We start from the raw sequence: 24,877 nt of genomic DNA, 5'->3' as shown, positions 1-24,877 counted from the left end.
TGTCTCGGGTTGTGAATATCCCTCCTCCGCCAGGCCTGCTTTAGCCATCAGCTTTGTTTTCCTGTATTTCAGGTTTTCAGCGGGTGTCTCCAGTTCCAGGTTTTGTCAACAGGGCATTGGAGAGCAGTAAATTGTACTTTGTAAAAAAATAATACCATAAAATACAGCTTCGCTTGCGCTGATAAGTTCACTGTGAGATTCAAATGGGATGTTTCCATTGGAGCTGGGAAAGTTTTAATATGGCTGCAAACAGCAAAACAACTAAGAGACGATAATCCTGCATGCAGCTGTGGAGTCAGACATCAGCCAAGAATAATGTGGGAAAGCAGAGGAATCCCCCCCCGACACACACACACACACACCACACACACACACACACACACACACACACACACACACACACACACACACACACACACGGGAGGAACATATAGGCCGTCTTCATTTATTAGCATTCAGATATGATTCTAAGTCTGAGAGCGACAGCGCCTCTCGTGTTGTGGCAGGTGTTTGCTTTCAAAGATAACAAGGTTTTTGATAAGCAGAGGTCACAGTGGCACGAAGCACACAGAGAGACACAGTGCCTGCTGTTTAACCAAAACAATGGCTTTTACAGTCCCAGACAATTGAGACAGGAATGAAATATTTATCCCAAAAAAACAACACTATGTTAAAAATAATCCAAATGTAGTAAACTATGCATGAATAAAATAGAAACATTGTGGATTTGATCGAGCTAAAACTAGATAAAGAGGCATTTAAATGATCCTGCACACCACAAAGTATTTAAATTCAGGGGCCACATACAACCCAATTTTGTCTTAAGTTGGTCAAATAATGCCATAATAACCTTTAAATTTAAAGTTTTTCTTTGTTGTGGCGAAGAGTATACACAGTGGAAATGTGGATATTTACACAAAACCAAACAATTGCTACAAAAAAATTACTACAATCTCAGCATGACGCCAGTTGTACTGATTCCTTTGGGTGCAAAATAAAGCAAATGTCAAGAAAAATGTAATGTGTTGCTCTTCCATCATACAGGTTTTTACAAACTTGCCGTGACAGCATCAGCGATATCTCAGCTCGGGTCTCAGTGTTGAGTTGTGTCGGCTAAAACAATGTTTTCTTTGACATTTTGACCGTTTGCTTGGTGGTTCGGCCGGAAAGGAGCCTTTATGGGACGATTTTGGCCCCCAGGCCTTATGTTTGACACCTCTGATCTACAGTACAAGAGAAATTTGTGTATTCATTGAGTTTACAAACAACGGAAAAATACTACAAGTACCAATGATATCCAATAAACCTTATGGTTAGATATTCTGATTATGTGGGTTCACTGTGATGCTGATCCATCCAGAGTTCATCTTTTAACTAATGCTCATCAACATTAGTTCCAAATTTGGCTGTGGACAATAAATGCACACATTTTATTCAAAACTTTAAGTTTGATACGAGGGATCAGCTGCAAACAAATGGCGCTTTGGGAAAATGAAGCTTTAAATGTGTCAGAGCTGCAGACTTGAGTCTGACATGTAGCTTCAGGACCCCATGTTGGGATTCACTGATCCTAAAGCGTCATTCCACCACGACACCTGAGCTTGTTCTTAAAGCCGGGAAATGGGAATTCTCCAAGCTCACTCGGCCTACATGGAAGAAAAAAAAAAAATTGAATATATATTCAACATTTAACAAACTCCTTCTTCTCCAGATGCCTTGTTAATTATTCCCACCCTCTGAATAATTGAGCAGCTCGTAAGGATGAATCATTTACTGACGCTGCCATGACACAGGCTGGTGAGAAGAACGCGGCCTTCACACATTCATTTGCAACTCTGTCCTGGTTTTTATTAATGAACTCCTTAAGGATTTTTCTTTCATATCGCTCCCTTCTTGAACCATATCTGCTTTTCCCGGTGTCACGGAACAGAGCTGTAAATGTGGCGGTGGGAAATTGTTTGTGAAATGTGTTTCTACACAGTTGAGATTGAGCGGTGAAGTCCAACCTTCTCCTCGGCCGCCCCTTAAATGAGTTTGTGTTTTAGAAAGAGGGAGGAGGCTCGGAGCGCGCAGTCCTGTGACAGGAGAAGCCTTCCGAGGTGCAGCCGTGATAATTAAACAGGACATTTCCATCACTGTGTTGGTAATTGTAGCTTCTCCTTGTGTGTGACTCAGTTTTCAACCATCAGCGGACTGTGTCTTTGTGCCTGTGCTTTTCTTGTATCGTGTTGTGAGTAAACAACCTCACCCGTCTCTCAGCAGCGGGAGCAGCTTTAAAAATGAAACACCAATTGTTTAATTGTGATGAAAATGTGATAAATATGTGTATATTTTAATGCTTCCTCTGTGAAGCTTTCAATGATATACTTTTGATTCAACATTTAAAAAAAAAAAATAAAAAAATTCTAGCCTTTTTTTCAGTAATAATAAAAAACAATAAGTGGCATTTTTTTATCTAATGAAAATGTTGGAAAGTGCAAAATTGACGAATGATAATGATGTCGTAATTGTCATTGTCTTATAATGAAAAAATAATCTGAAATGACCAAATCACTCCCTATATAAAGGATTAATTTGGCTCAAGTGTCACAATGTTTGCTTATTGTTTGCTTGTTGCTGATGCATGAGCTGATAGAAAGACACAAGAAGAGAGAAACTGAACGTTTCCTCCCTTTTTAAGTTTGTTTGCTTTGAGTTTTGAGACAACTATTTCCTCTACATGTGCGACTTGAATATTATTGAAAATATCCTCATTTTGTGAATGATTTTCCAGACTAAGGTTTTAAACTAAAAAGTTGCATATAGATAATAAAGACTATTATAGATTTGTTTTGAAAAACAGGGATAAACATCAGATCTTCTGAAATATTGTAATATTTTGAGATGCTGTGTTTTTGATTTTCATAACATTTAATCTTAAATTATGAATAATTAAAAAAAAGCCTTGAAAGATATCAGTTTGTAATAAGTTTTCTCCTGTATTACAGTTTTTATTTATTTATTTTAAATATACCTCTATTTCAATCATATTTTAATTTCTTAATAAACATGATACAAGTCAAACTGAGCTGCCTTACAGGGCAAATGAAATATGTAAATTTACATTACTTCTGAATGGCTCCACCGTTGACCTTTGGCTAAGCCCCGCCCCCCCTTAGTCACTGTTGCTGACATGGACAAGCCTTTGCAGCTGACTGCTTGTGTACATGGCAGCTGTCAGTCTTAAAACCAAACTGCATCAAACACTAGACAGCTCAGCGCTTAACCAGTAGCTGGATGCTATTGGTTCGTTTGCATTTGGGGGCGGGGCTTAGCCAAAAGTCATTTGTGGGATGAGAAGCCGAGTGTGTGCTTCCTCAATGAAAACTTCAATCAATCAATCAATCAAAGTTTATTTGTATAGTACTTTACAACAACACTAAGGAAGATCAAAGGGCTTCACAGGAAGATAAAACAATTTAAAAACACATAAATGATTACATCTTAGAGATAATTCAGTGAGTTCTAGGTGTTAAGGCCCGTTTGAAGAGGTGAGTCTTTAACCTGGACTTAAAAAGGGACAGGTCAGTAAGAACACATAGACTGAGGGGCAGCTATTCCGCAGTTTAGGCAACAGCAAAGGAACGATCGCCCCACTGATAAAAGCATGAGTTGCCTTCTCTCGGTCTTTGCGTGAGAGAAAGGATTTAACCTTGGTCAAAAGCCGTAGCTGAAAAAAGCTGGCTTTGACAACAGCATTTATTTGTTGGGTGAACTTCAGTTTTCAGTGAAAGACAACTCCCAGGTTCCTGACTGCCTCGCGGCCTGGACCCATGACCCTGGATTGAATTTGAGGGACATCCACAGAGCCAAAAACAACAAATTGTGATTTACATAGTCTCCTTCAGATGGAGAAAATTCTGCGCCAGCCACTGTTTAATGTCTGAAAGGCAGCAATAGAGCGAGTGAAGTGCAGGGGCAGTATTTTGGAGCACCGATAAATAGACCTGGGCGTCATCAGCGTAAAGGTGAAATGACAGATTATGTTTGGCAATAATGGACCCAAGTGGCAGCATGTAAAGGGAAAACAAGACCGGGCCAATAATGGATCCTTGTGGCACCCCGGATGATGGTGGGGCAGAGGAGGAGGAGTTATCAACCATCAAATCAAAGCTCCCATCAGTGAGTTAGGACCTGAACCACTGCAGTGCCCCGAACACCAACATGCTCATGCTGGGAGAGGAGGACTGCGTGGTCCACAGTGTCAAACGCCGCAGTCAGGTCAAGCAACATCAGAAGAACTGGTTTCTTTGCCATACTGCCGATGCATTTTTACAAGAGAGACGGGAACCGTACCAAGTTCATTTTGACTACAGCTTTGAGTGAAACTGTTTTCATGAGGAATGGAACAAATGAATTGTGTGTTTGAGGCCAAACGTGTTGTCGATTTAATATTTGAGTGTTTCTTGAAGTGGTTACAGCTACAGCGTCTGGTTTTCACTGTTAGCCATTGTGCAGTAATTGTAATGGTACAATAGTACTGTCATTTCATTAGTATGCGGTGCAGCTTCAACCTGGAGGTAAACTCCAGTCCAGTGTCTGTTTCTGCTTGTGGTCGTCTGGTTTAAACGCCTCCAGATGACGAGTGATGGACTAACGTATGCTCTCGATTACCCTCTGTAACCTTTATCTGATGTGTCTTGCTTTGTGTGAGGCTTTCTCACAGCTTCCATGCCTTTATTTGGGTCAAATGCTTGTTGTGGGTCAGTTGTAATGAAAACAACAAAGTTCTTTAGTTTCTACCAAAGAAGTGGCTTGAAAAACTTTGATGAAGGTGGTTTGTTACCACTGCAATGTGTCTGTGGAACCACTTCTAAAGTCTTGGAATCTTGTCCTTCAGAACTACGACAGCCAAACCTCTTTCATGCAGGTATGATTCCTAACCACTAGACCAAGAGTGTACTTGTGCTTATGTCAATCCTGACAATAAATTTGTAAGCATGTCACTTATATACGTATGACGAGCTCCCTGAAGACGTCCTGTAGACGTATGGAAATCTTTTTGCTGAAAAGGGTCTCGTCAGAAACCAAGGCTTATCTTTGCCTATCTCTTAACAACCCATAAATAGGGCTTTTCCACCAAAAAGAACCAGGAGCTCGTTCAGGGCCGGTGCCAGAGCCAGTTCTTAAATGAGCACCACCAAAGAACCGGTTCTTTTTCCACCGTTACCGGAGCCAAGTGAGAGCCACGTCATTGCGTCACTCCAAAACGTGATACGTCACTGATTTCAACAATTTCGCGCTGACCGCGCTCATACAGGAACCAGGAGATGGACTGTATTCATCGGTTTAGTCTGGGTCGCTCCATCTAGTTTGTCCTGAACCTCAGATGCACCAAAGAGCGAGAAAACATTACGTCTCTTCTTGTCTCTATTGGTGTTTTTTCACGTCCGTCTTGTTTTAGTCCGGAGCCCCGGAGTGGACATAGAGGGAAAAAAAATAACGCGTGCTTGAGTTTGGGGCTTATTTTTCAACATTTGGGCATCACACTGTGAATTTCTGTTTGTTTCACTTTATTTCTGGGTGTGTCTGAATCAAATGCTTCAACATGGAGAAGAATGGAGGTGTAGAATGGTAGAACGCTGCTCTGAAAGCTGTTTCCAATGGCAATCTACGTAAACACACTGATTAAAGCTCTCTTTCAAGTGAAGCGCCATTAAAAGGCTCATTTTATGCCTATAAAATCCAAGCTTTCATTTACAGTAGTATGTAGTTTGTTTTTTAGTTGCTGATGAACCAAAAGTATTCATTATTAAGAAGTTCTGTGGGTTAGAAAATAATATTGGAGCGTCTCGGAGCAGAGCGGAGCGCCCCCAGCCGGCGGTCTTAACGCGAAACTAGACCTGGACGTGACGTTAGTTATAATAATGTCACCATGAAAAGTGTGAAAAATAAACGACAATGGAAAACTGCTTCTAGATTATATCCGACGGAGCTCACTGACAGCGGAGGAGCTCTGCATCTCGAGAGCCGCGGCTCCGCGAACGTGAATTAAATAATCCCGTTCCCTCGTATTATTAACTTCAGGGAACGACTTATTATATCATTCCCACACGTTATTTTAATTTTTTTCTCTATAACCACTCTGGGGCTCCGTGTTCGCTGTAGTTTTCAGAAAGCCGGTACAGTCTCTCTTCCGCCATGTAGGAAGCGATAACTCCAGAGATAACTCCGCCCCCAGCTGATGACGCGTCGGGCTCCGCTCTGGCTCCTCTCTGGCCCAGCAACGAAGTGGGGCCAACGTAGCAGCAGTTTAGCCCCTGTTTGGCCGGGGCTTTGGCAGTGGAAAGACAAAGAACTGGTGCTAAGTCTGGCCCTGGCTCAGAACTAGCACCTGGTTCTTTCCGGTGGAAAAGCCCCCAAAGTTACCCAAGACATCAGTGATACAAGATGAAAGAAAACGGAATAAAACAAACATAACAGAAGTAATACGGGAGAGAAAAAAAAGGCTTAAAGATGTCTTCTGGGCCATTGTTTGCTCAGTGGGAAGCGACTCATATCCAACCTGTTTTGTTTCCATGTTAAAGCTCCATTATCAGACCCAGGCCTCGTTCATATGTGGTACCAATTCTGATCATTTTCTTCATGCGTCTGCTTTGTCATCGATGTGTGACTGACGTCACGGATAAGAACCACAGGAAGCGGCTCCGCTAGAATAAAAGCTGTTAAAAGCTGTGCTCTTCTTTTTCTTCATTCCGCCTCTTCTTTCCTCGTCATGTTGTCTAGATTCTGTCGCTCATATTTAACAACCACTAGAGAATGAATCTACATGCTGACCTGTGTTGCCAGATATGGCGGTATCCCCCAATTGGGGAGCTAAACTCTCTTACCTTTGAACTTTGTTTAATTTGTGTGTTTGTGGTGTGTTCTTTATTACACATATAATAGTTTTATGGTTTTATCATGATTCCTGCACAGGCTGAGTTTTGGGCTGGTTTTTATTGAGGCGTCTGGGTTTTACCTTGTTTGGGCTGGAAACAGTGAGTCACATCTGGCAACGCTGGTGCTGACCGGCGTGCCATGTGGAAATAGCGTGTCCGGCGTGACTTCACGTTGTGTTCTGAGCTCTGGGGCCCGAAAACATCCGGTCCGATCACGTTCAGATGGCAGGCCGCGTTTGAAATGATCACGCAAAAAAATCAGATTTGAGCATCAAGACCTGCGGTGTGGGCGGAGCTTAAAAGGTTCAACCTGATTTAGAGCCCTGCATTCGACCATTGTTATGTTAGCATGACATGAGCAAAAGCAAAGAGTGACATAGAATTATCGTCCAACTGAATCTTAATTTCTTCTCATTATTAAACATAGAACCATGCCTACGGGTAAAGAGCAACATTTCTGACATAATAAAAATTATTACATTTTCTTCAAAAAAAAATTTAGCACCCACATTTTGTAACTGTTTTGTAACAGCAAATTGACCTGCTGGATTTTTTAAATTGATTGATTTTTTTAAAAATTTCTCTTTGATTCGTCTGCTTCTGTCCCTCCAAGGTTTGTTTCCACCTGGTGTGATGCAGCATTGAATTACTAGCCGGATTCGCTCTGCCTTTCGTGACACTTCCGTCAAAATATGTTTGTATTTCCCGAGGAGCAGAGCGCCGGTCTGCCTCTGGGATGTATCCGATAACCTCTGCAGTGGAAACACCAGCAACGTCCAGGACGGCTGACGAGCACTCTGCCTGATGCAGCTCTGACAGCCAATTATAATTCTACATTTGCAACAACTTCTGGTAGCATTGCTAAGCAAGTATCAATCGTTCACCCCTCCGGTTGCCGTCATATAATCGGATTGCCAATCGATGCGAACCTTGTAGACGTCTTCGGTCCGTGCTGCTTTCATGCTTGAATCTAACCCACATCAGCTCTGGAATCGACCCATTTCCCAGCCCGTCTCAGATATCAGTGCTTTGACAAGAGATGTGAAGTTACACCACAGTTTATTTCAAACAAACCCAAGAGTGTCAGGTCAAGTGTGAGCACATCGTTTTCATTTATATGCGAGTTTCGTCAAAATAACTGGCGTCAATTCACCTTAAAGCAGTTACCAATACAAAATGCACCTTCATTCAATCAACAGCTCATCTGCCCGATCGCTCATGATTACCTGCTTTTGATTTGACATTTTGCTTGTGTGAATCACAAAATAAGAAGAAGCCATACGCCCAAAAGTCTTGTAATTTTTCTGGAACTAAAAGCTTGAATCAGTAAGATTAAAGAATGTGTACAAGATCAAAGCTTCCCTTCCATAGTGCAGCCTCGCGGTAGCCCCCCCCAACAACCCCGGCTGGCTCGTCAGGCCCCCGTCGGGTTTTTTCTTCTCAAACTTAAGGTGAAGTAGCAGTGATGCTTCGACACTCCACAGAACAAAGAAGCAGAGCCGTCTTGTTGCCTTTTGTTTCTGTCGGCCTGCTGCTGCTCGCAGGCTTTTGTAACAGGAGAACCCTTGATTAAGTTCCCTCTCCACCCCTGACCTGCTGTTGGGGCCTGGCGGGACCGCAGCGCTGGCGGAGGAGATGGAGGAGGAGGTGGAGGTGGGGGTTAAGTGACAGTTGACATTGGACAGGTTTTTTTTTTTTTTTTGAGACTCAAGTTCTTTTGATGTCTTTGAGATCCCGGCCCCTGGAGCCCCCTCGGCTTGGCATCGAGGGCACAGTCTCCTGATGATGTCACTCAACGTCGAGGTAAAACGATCTGCGTCTGCAACTTCTCAACGTGGCAACTGCTCAGCCTGCAGGGCTCGGAGTGCAAATCGTTTCTTTTTCATCACATGACTCATTTCTTGACTTTTTCCTGAGTTGAATATGCAAACCTGTTCAGTATCGTTTCTCAACCAGGTTCCTATATGGGTGAGTGCTTTCTACTCTCACCATATAATTTGCTCCTGATTGGATGATTTCAGGTTGAAAGTAACATTTATCGTAAACTTTTGGGACATTTTCCCACAAGATTTTGGAAAATTCTTCCCGTCAGTTTCATTCTTTGTTTCACAAAAAGCATTTTGGTATTGGCATTTAATATATCGAAGAATATCTTGCTGAGATTTTTAAAGCTATTCTATTCTATTCTATTCTATTCTATTCTATTCTATTCTATTCTATGTCTTTAAAAGAACTGAATGGCTAATTTATGGTTCTTTATGGGTTAACGAGCTTCATGCCCAATACATAGGGCAGGGTTCCCCAATTCCTGGCCTGGAGGGCCGGTGTCCTTCACGTTTTAGCTCCTCCCAACTTCAGCACACCTCAATCTGATGATGATGTCATCGTCAAGATTGTAAAAAAGCCAAGTAACGAGGCCCTTTTTGCATTCAGGTGTGTTGCAACTGGGAGAAACTTAAAACATGCAGGACACTGGTGCGCCATGCCCGGATGCGTTCCAGAATTAGTTTCTGATTAAATCACATGTTGATTCCTGAAATCTTTCATTCATGGATTGAAATTCTTAAAATCAAATGACATCTTTACTATTTTGCATAATTGGGTTTTATTTCACTTGAAACTCTCAAAGTTCCTAAATTTCATTTCTAATCGTATTAAAATTAGTCATCAGTATGAGCTACAAAGAAAACCCGATGTTAAAAAGGAAAGGAAAGAACTTATCGCACATTTTAATTATTATTCAGGCCATTGCTGGGCACTTTGGTGTGTGAAGGTGCATTTCAGCCGTTGGGAAACATCGTAGGACATTTTCTAGGATGTTTAAGGCAAAACAACTAAATGTGAATATACCCAACAAGACACCTGATCCTTAAAAAAACTGAAAGCAAAAGGTAAAAATTCGGAAGATGCGTGGATCCTGATGTTAGAATAGGTTGGTTATACTCAAATATACAGTGTATGTCACAGAAACTCTAGATTTGACCTCTATAGCTGCACCTGAAAGGTGTCAAAGTGCAGAGCGCGATCATTGCGATGTTGCCGTGAGGAGTTTAAATGTCAGGCTTTCTGTTCAGGTGAGCGGGGATCCACCGCTTTATCCTCCTGCCGGCCGGTCGGTCGGCGTTTGGCCCCCGGGGGCCTCGTCCCGCACTCGTCTCCTCAGCCTTTCTCCCATCAGCCCCGGCAGACTGTCAGCAGCACAATTAAAGGCTGTGCCATAATGAAAGGGGCATTAGCAGAAGCAATTTATTTCCCAGCGCAGTGCCGGAAGGTTTCTCCTTAGCGCTGATATTCCAACGCTGGCTTTGTGTGCCGTACTCGGCCATTATGGGAGAGACGAGGAGGACACACACTGGATGAATAAATGGAGTGGAGGAGGAGGAGGAGGAGGAGGAGGAGGAGGAGGAGGAGGAGGAGGAGGATGCAAGGCCATCTTTTACCACTCTTTAAAATCAATTCAAATTTGAATCTATTTTCAGATAGTGTGCTTGTCTTCCTCGTCATTTTTCCCATCATTTCTCCTGTGTAGTCGGTTTGTGCTCTTGCCCCCCCCCCCCCCCCCTCTGGTGTTTTCTCATTTGCTTGTTCTCGGCTCCCACCTTTTGCCTCTCTGCTAGATTGTGCAGCCCCACCGCTAACACCAGCAGCGGCCCCACCTCCACCTCCACCCCCACCCCCATCCTCCGTTATTCCTGTGTTCATTTTGTTCCTCTGAAGTTTATTGAATTAGCGCAGACAGCTGAAACGCAGAAGATAAGAGAGCCGCTCCCTGTCCTCTCAGAGAAATGGTATTGCACCGTGGATGAGTGAGCTGTGTGTGTGTGTGTGTGTGTGTGTGTGTGTGTGTGTGTGTGTGTGTGTGTGTGTGTGTGTGTGTGTGTGTGTGTGTGTGTGTGTGTGTGTGTGTGTGTGTGTGTGTGTGTGTGTGTGTGTGTGTGTGTGTGTGTGTGTGTGACTCTAGGAGGGGGAGGGGAGTCGATGCTGAGGTTATAGACAGAGGAAATGGGGAAGCATTGTGTTTTGATGTTTCTCCTGAAAGAGCGATAAAGGCAGCCCCGAGCCCGGCGGACCAACAGTTACTATTCTGTCGGCGGCGCGGCGACGCTCTACATTTCTCGTTCCTTTAACTCGCCGCTCGCACAGATATTCTCCCGTCTTTTGTTAAGTTCAACTCCGGCGTGATGAAGCTTCGTGTAGATTCACTTTGGTTTCAGCGCTGCTCATCAGAACGGGTCCTTTGTCTGCTTTTAATCGGCTCTGGTCACTTCAATATCAGTCAATCACAGACAAAGACAATGATTAAAATATAAGACAACAAAGGAACACCTTCAAGAAAATTAAATCCTCTTCTGAACACATTGGCTTTTGTTTCTTACTGTAATTTTATAAATCGCATTTAATTCTACTATTATATGTAGCTTGTCTGCTTCCTCTTGCTTTTTTATTACTTTTATTTTGTCTAAATATGTTGTATTTTAAAACGCTATAAAATGGATAATGATGATTATCATCAATATGTTTGTTGATCTTGTTGCTGAAAGGAAAGAATAACTAATATAAAGGAAGTTTAGTGTAAATGCTGGACATTTCTTAACAAAGCATAAAATTGAAAGAGAATTTAAAATGGAATTATAATTAAAAAGATAGCTCATAGAATAAACAATCATTTATCAGTTTAGTTGTTATACAATCTGCAAATCCTTTAAAAAAGAAAACAAAAATCCAACTCTTCAGGGCGCATTTAAGTTGTGAACCTGCATCAGTAAGCACTATTAATCTGACTGAGCTAAAACTTGATTCCAGTCCTCTGGACCTCTGTTTGAGATGAAAATACTATTAATGTTGAATACACACTCTTAATGTGCACATATGACCTTGAATTTTTGCATTTCAATGCTTAAGTGGCAGTGATGTTTGATTTATGTCAAAACAATTCAAAGTATAGGGTATAGGGTATCTCTTCACAACAAACAGGAAATAGTACAAAATTATCAAATAAAGTCCAAATAAAAGCTGAGAAGGCCCATTTAAAGCTTTAATTTGAAGGTTTTATTTGTTACAGTCGAAATCTTCAGGTAGATGGTTACCGCAGCTCGCAGACGTGCAATACAATATTACCTTTATCAAACACTTAAGAACAAATTGATTGTAGCTGTCAATGTATTTTTATTGTGTCAGGAATAATGACAAGGATCTATGATAAGTCAATATGCTTTTAATAAAAATTCAGGAGTTGGAAACGGGAACAAGACTAATCTTTTTACTTCACAAATACATCAACCTGAATAACCTATTTCTGATTCTAATAGTTTGTATATTTTCAGTCTGTCTGCAGAGCTCAGTAAGGACACATTTAGTGGAACGCTGTGAAGAAGGTTCCCCTCGATCCGAGCAGAGGAAGACGATTCATTCAGAAATGACTCCAAGCGTTTTGTGGTAACATCATCATGTATGAGGAATAAACTTTAGATTTCCAGGCAGTAATTTTACCACTTCCTTTTGTTTAAATGTGTTTTTTTTTTTTTTAAACCACAAATCCATCATCTGGTTCCGTTTCATGCCGAGACGTGTTGAATTCATTAGATGAAATGTTCTGGAAAATTAATTTGCTTCAAACGGTAACGTGTGGTCTGCCATGCCATTAACACATTTAGTAAATTCACCAAGAAAACAATTACCTGGAATGATTTGATGTTGGATTTTATACGATTGTGTTTGGACTTGATCCTGCGATTCTTAATATGACAATGAACAAATTCTGCATCTTTTCTGGTACAAACACTAAAGATGAAGGTGATGAAGGTCCTGCTTTAGCGACGTTGACGTGTGTTTTTGACCCAGTTTGTCATGTAAGAACTGCTTTGGTTGATTAGTGGTCTTATTTCCTCGTGTCCTTTTTGACCCCTGGAGGTTTTAGGGGCCTCCATCCCTGCTTGTGGCTTTCATTGATTAGCATGACAACTTCATTAACAATGGAGGGACAGGAAGGAGGAGGAGGAGGAGGAGGAGGAGGAGGAGCTTGAGGTTAATCCCCCAGCCGCAGGTGGCGACAGGTATAAGAAAGGAGCGCATCGGGTCCGGACTGTGATTGACGTGAGCTTCTGTGCTGAGATGAGTGGACAGCTCGGAGGTCACTGACCTTATTAACTTGGCCAATATGAACCAGAACTCATAGGCTCGTATTTAGACTTTTATTTGTGAGTAATTGTTAGAAGTGTTTTTCATGTTTTTTTACAACTGACAATTCCCTAAATCCTAATCAGCAATATTTTGGTTTTCTAAATTGTTGAAATTACATATATTAGCACAAATCTGTTTCCAGAAACCAGAATTGCAGCTTAAAATGTATTATTTTGTCAAATATCAACTGTGTCAAAACAGAAAAAATATATTTTTATTGTTTCAAATTGATGAGTTTAAACTTTTGGTTAAAAGAGCAAATCATGGAAACCGTTCTCCGTTTATTGTGCATTAACTACCTTATTTATTACTTCAGATGTCATTCAGCTAACTGGTAAAGATAAAGTAGAACCTGATGGCTCGCCAGTCCATCACAGGGCAAAACACACAGAGAGACGCTCACGCTTTTACTCTACAGGTAATTCTTTGTTCAATTTCTTTATTTCATTTTTATTGGTATTTTCCATGGTTCACATAATTCTCATCATAACATTTTGCCTTTGACATCCATTCATCTGTACATTACAGTTGAATCTCCACAATAAACCCAAACCTATTTAAATGGTAAAGAGATGAACGACCTGATGGGAAGTTTCAGCTCAGAATCCTCAGTTATTGTAGGTCAGTCAACTTAACATGGGAATAGTGCTACTTTTAATTTACCAACTATGCAAACAGAACTCTGGTTCTGTGAGAGTGAGTGAGTCCTGTACAGGAAGCTTTTAGGGCTCTTTCAGCAAAGCGGGTCGACTCTCACTCGGAAGGTTGCAGGTTCAATCCCCATTTCTTCTCTACAAATATCAGTGTCCACGGGCCAAACACTGAACTCCCATGTCGCTATCACCATTGGTGTGTGTGTGTAGGAGAGAGTGATTAGCAATGTCAAGCACATTACGAACTGATAAATGAGTGGAAAATCCATTTACCATTTTATCTTTCTCTTTTTGTTTTTTTAATAAAAGTTAAGAAAATAAGCTTATTTAAGCAAAATAGGCCCCAAAATTGTGATTTAGAAATCCCTGAAAACTCACTGGAGACTTCAAAGCATTCTTCTCGGCCAAGCCGAGTAACAAAACATTACGAGTCTGGCCTCGGCACCCCGAAACACACTTTTAAAAACATTACAATTGGTCTATGAAATTCAACACGGACGCCTCAGAAAGTTCCTAAAAAAGCAGAAATGGTCGAGAAGAGGTGATGAGCTGGAGATTAATTGACTAAACTAAATGAAGTGGTAGAGTGGATTGTGATCCTATAGTAAGGTTGGCGGTTCAAACCCAATCCCAGGGTGTCCATGTGTGGAAAAAAAAGTGAAAAATGGTGTCGGGAAGATTTCTTGAAGTAAAATGTGATTTAAAATATTGAGATCTTAAAATTACTAGGTAGAAAACTAATTTTAAGTTTTATTTTACCAGTATTTTCACCCTCTTTGTCTTAGAATTAGCCACAAATACTAAAATCAAGATTGTCTTTCTTTTACAAATAACACCTCAGTTTGAAAAATGTATGAAATATTGTATTTTAGAAGAAACTGTGTTTCTTCTCAAATACTACTCAAAATGAGATAATTTCAAGATTGTTTGACAACGGGATATTTAAGATGCATTGTCTCAAAACATTATTACTTGTTCAGTGATTGTATCTTAAATCAAGTGGGATGAGACAAAAAACCGACGAGTAAACTCGGCAGGATTTGCAGTTTTTGCAGTGTAGCTGTTGTGTGAATGTGTGTGAATGTGTGTGAATGGGTGAATGTGACACAACATGATTTCAGACTGCTGAAAAATAAACTGAGTCAAATGTGATTTTCTTTCCCAGTCTGCTAAAATAACTGCACTTTGTCCCTTTATTGTATTAATAAATGAATGTATTCATTCAGTTTTCTCCCACAGTGATTGATCGCAGGATTTACTTGTAAGTAATTCTAAAATGTTTGATAAGAGCGCATTAGTCGGACAGTTTTTTGGCCCTCCGACTCGCAGCTGCAGTCTGTTCAGACGACGTGTGGACCCGGGAGCCTTTTCCCCCCAAAAGAAAAAAAAGTACTGCGAGGCAACGTAATCAATCATAGTGATTATGTGGCATCATTAAAGTGCTCGGCGAGGCCGAGAGTGACAGAGACGGCGACCTTCTTATCTGCTGCGAGTTGAGCGTGGCGTTTGAAGGAGCGAGCGCCGGCTGAACTTTGACTCCCGTTTGCTTGTGTGTTTTTCCAAAAGGCCACGGAGCCAAGTGTGCTCAGTCAAATGAAATATCCTCCCACAGACATCGGAGAGCACTCCTCCTCCTCCTCCTCCTCCTCCTCCTCCTCCTCCTCCTCCTCCTCCTCCTTCCTCTCCCGACAAACAATAACTGCACAATCTTCTTTGATTTAGCTCTTTTGACACGTTGACTTTGGCGGGTTTTCTGGTTTTAAAGGCGATACGTCTCAAGCTTGTCTCTCTTTTTTTTTATTATGTTTTACACGATTTTGGGAGGCTTCAATAATGTTCATGCACATTCTACTGTTAGTCGACCTTGGTCAACAGTTTGTTTAATGAATAGTAAAACCTTCTGATCTTGAAAAACTCCAAGAACCGTCTCATTCCTCTTTCATTGTGATTATCAAGCAGTAAGTGCTGGATTCTCTTCAGTACAATGCTCATATTCCTTTTCTCTCATTCTTTTAATAGTTTGAAGGAACTATTTCTTTCTTGTCCTGGTTACTTTTCGTCCTTTGCTTTTCTATTTTCAAATTTTACTTTTCGTTAGATAAGTCAGATTTCATGCAAAACCATTTATCTCTCTCAATCTAACAAAAAGATTTGTAGAAAGCTTTCTAAATGCAGAAGTTGCCACAACTTTGATAGAAATAGTTTGAAAAGAGCCAAATAATTATTGCTTTGACAGTGAACGTCGATTCTGTCTGAGCCGACTTTTTTGAAGCCTGGTCTATTGTGACTTTTATTTCTTAAAGACTACCTGAAACAATATCAGAGTAATTTCAAAAAACAAAGTTTTGCTTGCATTTGCATGTACTTAACTTCAAAGACAAGACTGTTGTTGATGGAGAAAAAAGAAATAAGGTGTCACATTGGTGGGGGCGTGCTTCCAATAGAATTTTTTTGGAATTAGAATTAGGAAACCCTCTGGAGTGCAGGAGGATTTATCAGACATTTGACATTGTTTTTAGAGAATAAGAGCAAATTTTGTGTGAAAATCTGATATATTTTTTACCAATGAAGACCGAGAGATAAATGAGCCTTTAGCATTAGAAGGAAGAACTAAACTGGAGAAATCCAGACAGTTTTATTGGCTCTTTAATAAGTTTTCTCATATTTATCACCATTTTATTTTTTAAATCAAAACAGCTGTTAGTAGCTGTTTAGTAAATAACAGCCAGCTTTACCCACGAACCCAATAAAGAATGAAGAAACAAATAATTTTCTCGAAAGCGTGAAAAAAGCCCAAATTGGCTTCCTGAGCTACGGCAATATCTAAAAGTTAAATAAGAAAACTAGACCGGCTCGCATCGGCTCAAGAAACACCACACTTTATAACGAGAGCATAACTTAATTGGTGGTCGCAGTAACGTAATGCGTTTTCCCTACATGAAACGACGCATGCATGTGATCACGAATCACTGATTTGAGCCACCATTAAACTGTTAAAGCTAATTCCTCCTGTCATGTCGCAGCTGTAGGTGAGGAGAAGTTAATGCCTGGAGGTTTGTTTTTTTCTTCCTCCTCCGAGGATCACAAACATTTCTTCACCGGGCAGATATTTCTGCAGCCACAAACCTCGGTTTTGTGTCAGCTCCAATGTCTTGGTGGATTTCAGAGTGTGCTTCTGCTCTCCATGAGCGCATTAGCATTTCTCCTCTTCCCCCCACCAGTCTTCCCTCTGATGTCACGCCGGAGCTCAGACATGTTAACACGAACTTTCATGCCAACGCAGTTCAGCCCGTCACTGGAGGATATTCTTTTACCTGCTGCCGGAGCGCAGGAAGAGTTTTTTCATTTTCACTGTCTCCGTTTACAATAGATCAGAGGCCTCTGCTGCTCTGCTGAACTCCTGAACTCCTGTATACATTACTAATGAACCTCTGGATTGTTATACAGTCATATGTTAACAGGAAAGACAGGATCTCTCTCTCTCTCTCTCTCTCTCTCTCTCTCTCTCTCTCTCTCTCTCTCTCTCTCTCTCTCTCTCTCTCTCTCTCTCTCTCTCTCTCTCTCTCTCTCTCTCTCTCTCTCTCTCTCTCTCTCTCTCTCTCTTTGTGTGTGCGTGAGAGACCAATGCATTACTATCAGGAAGGTTTCTTGGCCCGGGCCTGCTCTAATTGATAGGGGCTGCTGGTATTTACTTACATTCTCCGGGTGGATTAAATCTCAGAGGAAAGGGGAGGAGACCGAGGTTGTTTTTCTCCTGGCTTTGTTTTAATATGCATGCTTGTGTGCCGAGTGTGTATGGGGTGGTGGTGGTGGTGGTATGTATATATGACTCTGTGTGTGTCAGTTTTTGTTATCCCATGTGGTTCCGCATTCGTCCTTTTTCCATGACCAGAACTGTCGAATCCTGTAAAGCTGCATGACGTCCAGGCACCACCGAGCACCAAATCTAATCAGCTGCTGCAGCACAATGTATGTGCTCCTCTGCAGGCTTCAGTGTGTCCTTTTCTCTGTGTGTGTGTGTGTGGGTGTGGGTGTGGGTGTGGGTGTGGGTGTGGGTGTGGGTGTGGGAGCATCAGAGATTTATTTACTGCACACGGTCAATAGTAAATATCATTATCTTTGTGGCTAGTTTTTTTCCATTTCATTTGGTGTGGTTGATATGTGGTTCCAGGCCTGCTTGGATAACTTACAAGCTGCAGAGCAGAGCGGCGGTCCTCCAGCCGAGGCTGTGGAAGGTGTATGAAATATGGAAAGGCTGGATGGCCTTCAAATATCTTGTCACTGCAGGCCATGAGCAGGAACATGCAAAAGCTTCCAGTTCAGTTAACTGGCTGCAGGCTGAAAACACAAAGCGCCAAGTTGCTGTTTACGTGGTGTAAAACACACCAGACGTATCACATCCTATTCTGCAGCTACAGCCTGAACACCGTCGTGAGCTACACCTTCATCAGACACCTTTTTTTTTTGCCACTCATTCATTTTAACTATAGGGTGGGTTCTAAACCCAGAAACAAGTCCGGATTTTTACAGGTCTGGTTGATGTATTTTCTATCTGAGTTTCTAGAGAGCTGCCCGCATGCTGTCTGCTGGCTTCGCCAAATTTATACATTGAATTACACTGTATTTTTTTCCCTGACGTAATTTATACTCTGTCCCCCCATCGGTTTAAGAATTGGCTTCAAGCGCGGAGAACCCGGGTTGCAATACTCGTTGTATCGGAAAGGATATCCAGCAATAAAACCAACCAAGGAATGACTTACTGTGGTTAAACCTTTACAAGGGAGCAGCCAAGCAGGCTAATCAATCAACACAATGGACAACGTCTGTGGAAACCCAGCCATTTGAAAAACATTTCAATGTCTCTGAAAAGGAGTTTCCTCTCAAGACGTTACGTCTCAAACCTTTCCAGCTTTTAGATCTATTAGTTTTAAACTACTTAAACAGAGAAACGCGTACCAGCTCAGTGGTGACAATGCCATTGTAGTCGAGCAGCTGGTCTTCTTAGCAGAACATTAGCATTCTGCACTTTATGACACGGCTGTAGAAATGAGCTGAGTTTGGAGATACGGCCATGAATCAGATGCTCCTGTGGGATCGCCGATACCTGATCTGATAAACTTGATTATAGACGGTGATGTTAAATTGGAAAAGCGCGAGCAGGACAGACGGCAATCCTTCATCGGAAGACTTTTCACTGTATATGCACTAATCTGCATTTCACTATTTCCACAGAGAGGAAGACAAGTGCTTTCCTGAAACGTTTTCACCCTGGAAGCTGTTTTTAAAACACAGTTGTTTTCACAGACTCCAACACAGCGAACGTCTGCCCTTTTTGCTTGAAAACATTTTTGTGTAAACATAGTCGGAGACTTCTCTCTTACGGTCAATGCTCATTCCTTCGATCGCCAATCAGCACATTCCTTGATACTTGAGCTGATCTATCGATCTAAGAAAAATCTTTTTGTCTTTTTATTGAAGGGACCAGGGTCGACTCCCAACATTAGGGTTGGCTCTCGGAAATACTCTCCTTGTTACATAGCAGAGCAACTAACCTTTTTATATTCTGGAATCTCCACAGATTGCTTTGAAGAGAAGCTTCTGACCTGCTCTCTGATCTCTGTTGTGCTAAAATATCCCATATTCCTTTGGCAATGTAATGGTGCAACCTCAGAGTAGTCTGAGCATTCAGGAGCTGTTTGAACTGTGGTGCCTGCTGTAGGGACTCTAACCTGACCCATTGCTTTGTCGGTGACGCTGTTGCATTCACTGCATATGGTTATTTCAGACACACGTCACAATTTCCAGGTCGGCTCCTCTTGTCTCGTCATTTGAACTATACACTTTTATCGGCCTCTATTAATCTGCTCCGTATGGGACAGTAAAACGTGGCGATAATGGCACTTTTCAACTAATTCCTCCTCAGCCTTACTCGACTTGGTTCTACTCGCTATTGATTCTTTTCCACTACGTGTTAGTCCTCACCACCAGGGACCTTTATGGTACCTGGATAGCTGAGGTTCCAAGCGAGCAAAGGCGAGCAGAAGATGTGACGTCGTCAGACGGCAGGCCGCTGATTGGCCAGCGTGTCACGACACAGATGAGTCAGAAGGCTGCTCATTCACCCTGTCATTTTTTAAACCCGATCACAACAACAACGCTCACCAACAGAAATAAATGGACAAAAATCAACCCCGTGGAGCAGCGATGATGTGCAGGTGCTCCACGGAGCGACCCACTACGAGTATCAGGAGGTCTCCGAGCTGCGGTGTTTTGAATTAACAGTGCCTGTATTCACAAAGCATCCTAAGGCTGAAAGTAGCTCACGCCTGAAGTGAAGGTGATGGTGATGGTGATGGTGAAGGTGAAGGTGAAGCTGCAGCAGTGCAGCGGTGATGACTGGGTCTGTCCCAATCCTCCGTCAGTGTCAGTCTGACCGCTACAGCGCTTTCACATTGGTGGTCTTAAATCACAGGAATTGGTGACGCTGCGTCTGCGTCCACCATTAATATCAAATACATTAAGAGGTAAAAATAACCAGCGTGAACAGAAAAGACAACAATAATCAAATCAATGTAAGAACCGACATGTGAACGAGGTAAGGTCAATCATTTTTAAACTGTGTACAAATTAGCTTCGTCATCATGACATAAGATAATTTTCATTATTACACATTTCTAATACAGCCCAAGATATTTGATGGTTCATTTTACTCTCCATTCATTACTTGTCTTCCTTTCTCTAACAACCAATCAGGTTTCAGCAGACTGCATCATACATTGCAACGGGGTCGACCACTCCTCCTCACTAAGATAAAAGTTGCTGTCAACTAGTTGCTCAGAGTTGCTCTTAGAAACTTCCTGAATCACTTTGAAGCTGAGATTCCTTGCTTGGAAAAGTTAGGGGCTCTGAGAGACTCTGAGTCAATACAGGCACTGGATTCCCTGTTAACTGTTGACCAGCTTCCTCGAGCAGCAGATGTTAAAAACCCGACTAAAATCTGTAGCTGTCCTGGTGAACGCCGTTTAACTGCATTTCCATTCAAGTTTAAAGTATCGTAGTGTTTGTTTGTCTTATTTTAACATCAGCTGCTGCTAACGGCTGGTGGCAGAAGTCACCAGTTCACAGGGGCACCAGTGAAACCAAAACACAGGACAGTGAAGGACCATCGTAACATTTGTAATAGCTATTATAAATAAATATTAGTGCTGTCAATCGATTAAAAAAATTAACTCATTAATTTGCACAATTTTCTTTAATTTATTGCGATTAATTGCATTGTTTTTCTACTGAAGACTGAAGCTTGTAATAGATATTTATTCAGGGAAAACCACAGAATTAATGACGACTCAACACAGAGACTATATTTGACTATTTTTATAACGTCCTTTCAGCTTTGTATGAAACTGTTTCTCTCCCAGATTAGCAAAATAATAACACCATCAATTAATGAATTAATAAACATCTAACATAAGTTAGAGAGAATTTTGATATTTCTAGAAACAAAATTGTGAACTTATTACGTGAACAAAGTGCCAATAATATACTGTAATATCCACACACACACACACACACACACACACACACACACACACACACACACACACACACACACACACACACACACACACACACACACACACACACACACACACACACACACACACAGTATACAGGAGATCCAGGAAAAGAGAGAAAGAGGAGACATTTATATTTTACCAGTGTTTCCTCCAGCTTTAGCAGTTTGGTGGCTGCTGGTCAGCCAACATGGCAACCTGCTGTTTTGCTGCAGAATCACTTCTGTGGTCGTTAAATTCGGCTTTACAAAGTAAAGCTAATGACTTTTACTTTCTCAATCAGCTTCAGGATACTTTTTAAAGTGAAACTTTCTGCCTTAATATTATTTCACTCGGTTTTGCGCTGCTCTGTTGTCACAGTGCTGCAGCCAGAGACGCTACACATGCTGCTCCGGTAAGAGAGTTAAAAAAACCACACAACAAAACAGCTTTGATTACGTAAACATTTTTTAATGAGTTAAACGTTTCAAATCAATTAATTAAATGAATGCGTTATTTTTGACAGCACTAATAAATATTTATAAAATATATACTATTTAATTTATCATTTGTGCTGATATCCAGTGCAACGTTCGCTCCGCATCATACCGGGGGTGATCACTTGTACACGAAGGGGAACAGCTCCGGTGATCCCGCCCACGCCGTGGTAATACTATATTGTAATGGAAAACGACCGAGGCTGAGTCGAGTAAGGCTGAGTAGAAACTAGTGGAAAAGTGCCATAAGCCGTGAGAACCCTCCAAACTTTGCCCCGGTAAATAACACTTTCTTCACTGTTTTCTGTATTCCTGTTAATGGCGCCCCCCCCCCCCCCCCCCCCCCCCCCCCCCCCCCCCCAGCTGAAAGCCTTTCCGATTTCATCTGTTTCCAATGCCAGGCGCAACACATGCGGGTTAACCCCCGTGTTTATGTGCACACATGCTTGTCATGTCGGAGATTGCAGGGTTGATTATGTGTCTGATGCTGTCGACAGAGTGACATCCCTTCTAATGAAATAATGGTCGAGCGGCGGAGTGCTGGAGGATTGCACATTGTAGACCTCAATTACAGACAAGACGTTTTTTTTCCTTCTCTCCTTTTAGTTGAAAAAAAAAAAAGGACAGGTTTTTCTCCCTTTTAACAGACGAGCTGACAACAAACAAAACAGGCTGAATAAAGAAGATTTTTTTTCCCAGCCAGATTTGAGTCTAAGTGGGTTTTTTTCTTCAGATAATGGATAGAAAGACATGGGATGCCTCAATTCACCGTCTCTTTAGCCAATCCGATGGCACCAAACATCCATTGCCCTTCTTGTGTGCACAAATCAACCAAAGCGCTGGTTGTTTTCCATCCAGAACCACATATTTTGCGTCGGTGTAATGCCTTCTCTTTTCTTCGACATGCATTTAGCATCTGCTTCACGCATTATTTTGTGTGCCGTGTAATTTATTTTGCACAACAAATGACCGTTTTGAGGTTCCGGTATTTCTGCCACGTCCCTTTTTGCCATTGGGTGTGAAATGAGCATTTATTTCATAAAGATACGCTTCTGTATTGAGCACACTTTTTTTTTTTTTTAAAACATCACAAAAAGGGAAAGGGGCAGATGTGTTGAATGGAAGGTCCATTGAAAGAGAGAATGATGTTCAAAATTATAAAAAGACTAAATAGAGGCAAGGGCAGACATCAAAAACAAACCAAAGAAAGTGGGTCATTTTTCTGTTGGCAAAGGGTCAGAAAGCACTTTTGTTTTGGTTTTTAATTTCAACACTATTTCTGAAGCCACATGTCTAAAAGATGAAGCTATAGGCTTTGGAAATAACTGTGAGAAATAGTAAAGCGTCTTCAAAATGTATTAAAGGATATGATTTCTCAGATAAAAACTAAAGAATTGAAACACAGTTCAGATCAGCAGTCACAAACTACACGAGTTGGCCGGACCGATAAAATAACCTTTAAATTCAAACTTTCAAGTTTGTCTTTGTAGTGTCCCAGAGTATACGTGATTAGAAATAACTAAACAATTACTGCCGAAATGACTCCAATCTCAACATAAAGCCAAATTTAATGAAACCTTCTGGTGCAAAATACAGTGAACTGTCCATAAAATGTCTTTAATAATCTGATCATTGAAGCTTTATTTGTACTTATTTGCTAAATGTTTGAACTGAGTCAGACAAGTGGGCCACTGCATTGAATGTGGGTAGAAAATATACATTTTTCAAGTAGTAAAGAAACTTTATCTGCTCAGCGAGGAAGAAAATGTTCGCACGATCATCAGCAATTTGCTAAAACGAAGTATTAAAATTGTACTTCTGTAGTATTCATATTCTTCCCACTCTTAACACTTTGTTCCTCCTCTCTCTGCTTTCAGGGTGGACCCTATTCCTTACGACACTCCCAAACCAGCTGGACACACCAGGTTCGTGTGTGTTTCGGACACACACTCGCGTACAGATGGCATTCAGATGCCCTACGGCGATGTGCTGCTACACATGGGTGACTTCACCGAGCTGGGCTTGCCCTCTGAGGTTAAGAAGTTCAACGACTGGCTAGGTACTAAACCTCTAACACACACACACACACACACACACACACACACACACACACACACACACACACACACACACACACACACACACACACGCATTCGCCTGCATGCGACGGGATGAATGCATCCACTGCACTCCACTCACATGCTTTAATGAGCGTGGCCAGAGGCACGAGACATGTTGCGTGCTTCACTGGTAACCAGACCACACAATGAAGCGACCCCCCCCAACTGCTGTGCTAAAGTGTCCAGTTTAACCCTTCTGACCCGACACCCTGGTTCAGTTAACCTACGACCCCGCCTCCCACAGCTCGGCTGTGTGTGTGTGTGTGTGTGTGTGTGTGTGTGTGTGTGTGTTGTGTGTGTGTGTGTGTTTGTTTTGGGGGGGGGGGGGGGGGGGGGGCAGTTTTTCGTCTATGGACCCCGATGAATGCAAAGCATTTCGTCCAGTCGAATGTGGTCATGTTTCACACTCCAGTAGGAAAAAACCCACATGGTGTCTGATGTTGTCTGTAAATCAATAGGTGCCACCCACCACTCTGACCTGCTCCATTCAACGTCTTTTACACTTTTCATTTGTTCTGATTAGCTCGTTCATCTCTGAGCAAAAAAGTACAAAACTACCCGATGAAAATTATATTTAGGCGATATTGGAGTGATTTTATTTATTAATCAGGCAAATAACCATGTTAAGTATTTACTTTTAGGCTAATGATCAGTTGCAGTCACAGAATATATTATAAAAATAAGTTTAAATGAGTGCTCAAACCCATAAAGTTTCCTTTAATCTCCCATTTCAAGCTATTTTGTGACAAATCTTTTCTGATTAAAGTATGACGGGACATACAGTGGTAGAGTGGTTAACAGTCTCGTCTCACAGTGAGACTACGGCTGGTTTGAATCTGTGCATACATGTTCTTCTCGTTTGGAGGGTTTCCTCTTGCTACTTTGGTTTCCTCCTACTGTCCAATGGACTGGTGACTTTTATCAAGGGTAACCAGCCTTCAACCATAGTCGGCT

General features: G+C 41.7%; 1 protein-coding gene across 1 annotated transcript in view; it reads left to right on the top strand.

Moving 5' to 3' along the window:
* mpped2a (metallophosphoesterase domain containing 2a) overlaps window positions 1–24,877 on the top strand; it is a 103,237-nt gene that overhangs the window by 11,395 nt on the left and 66,965 nt on the right. Inside the window, 1 exon segment of the mRNA XM_080458545.1 lies at window positions 23,681–23,862. Within this exon segment, the coding sequence (XP_080314671.1) occupies window positions 23,681–23,862 (182 nt within the window).

This window comes from Lipophrys pholis (assembly GCF_963383615.2).
Source record: "Lipophrys pholis genome assembly, chromosome: 2".
NCBI lineage: Eukaryota > Metazoa > Chordata > Actinopteri > Blenniiformes > Blenniidae > Lipophrys > Lipophrys pholis.
This window is presented reverse-complemented; position numbering and strand designations above follow the sequence as displayed.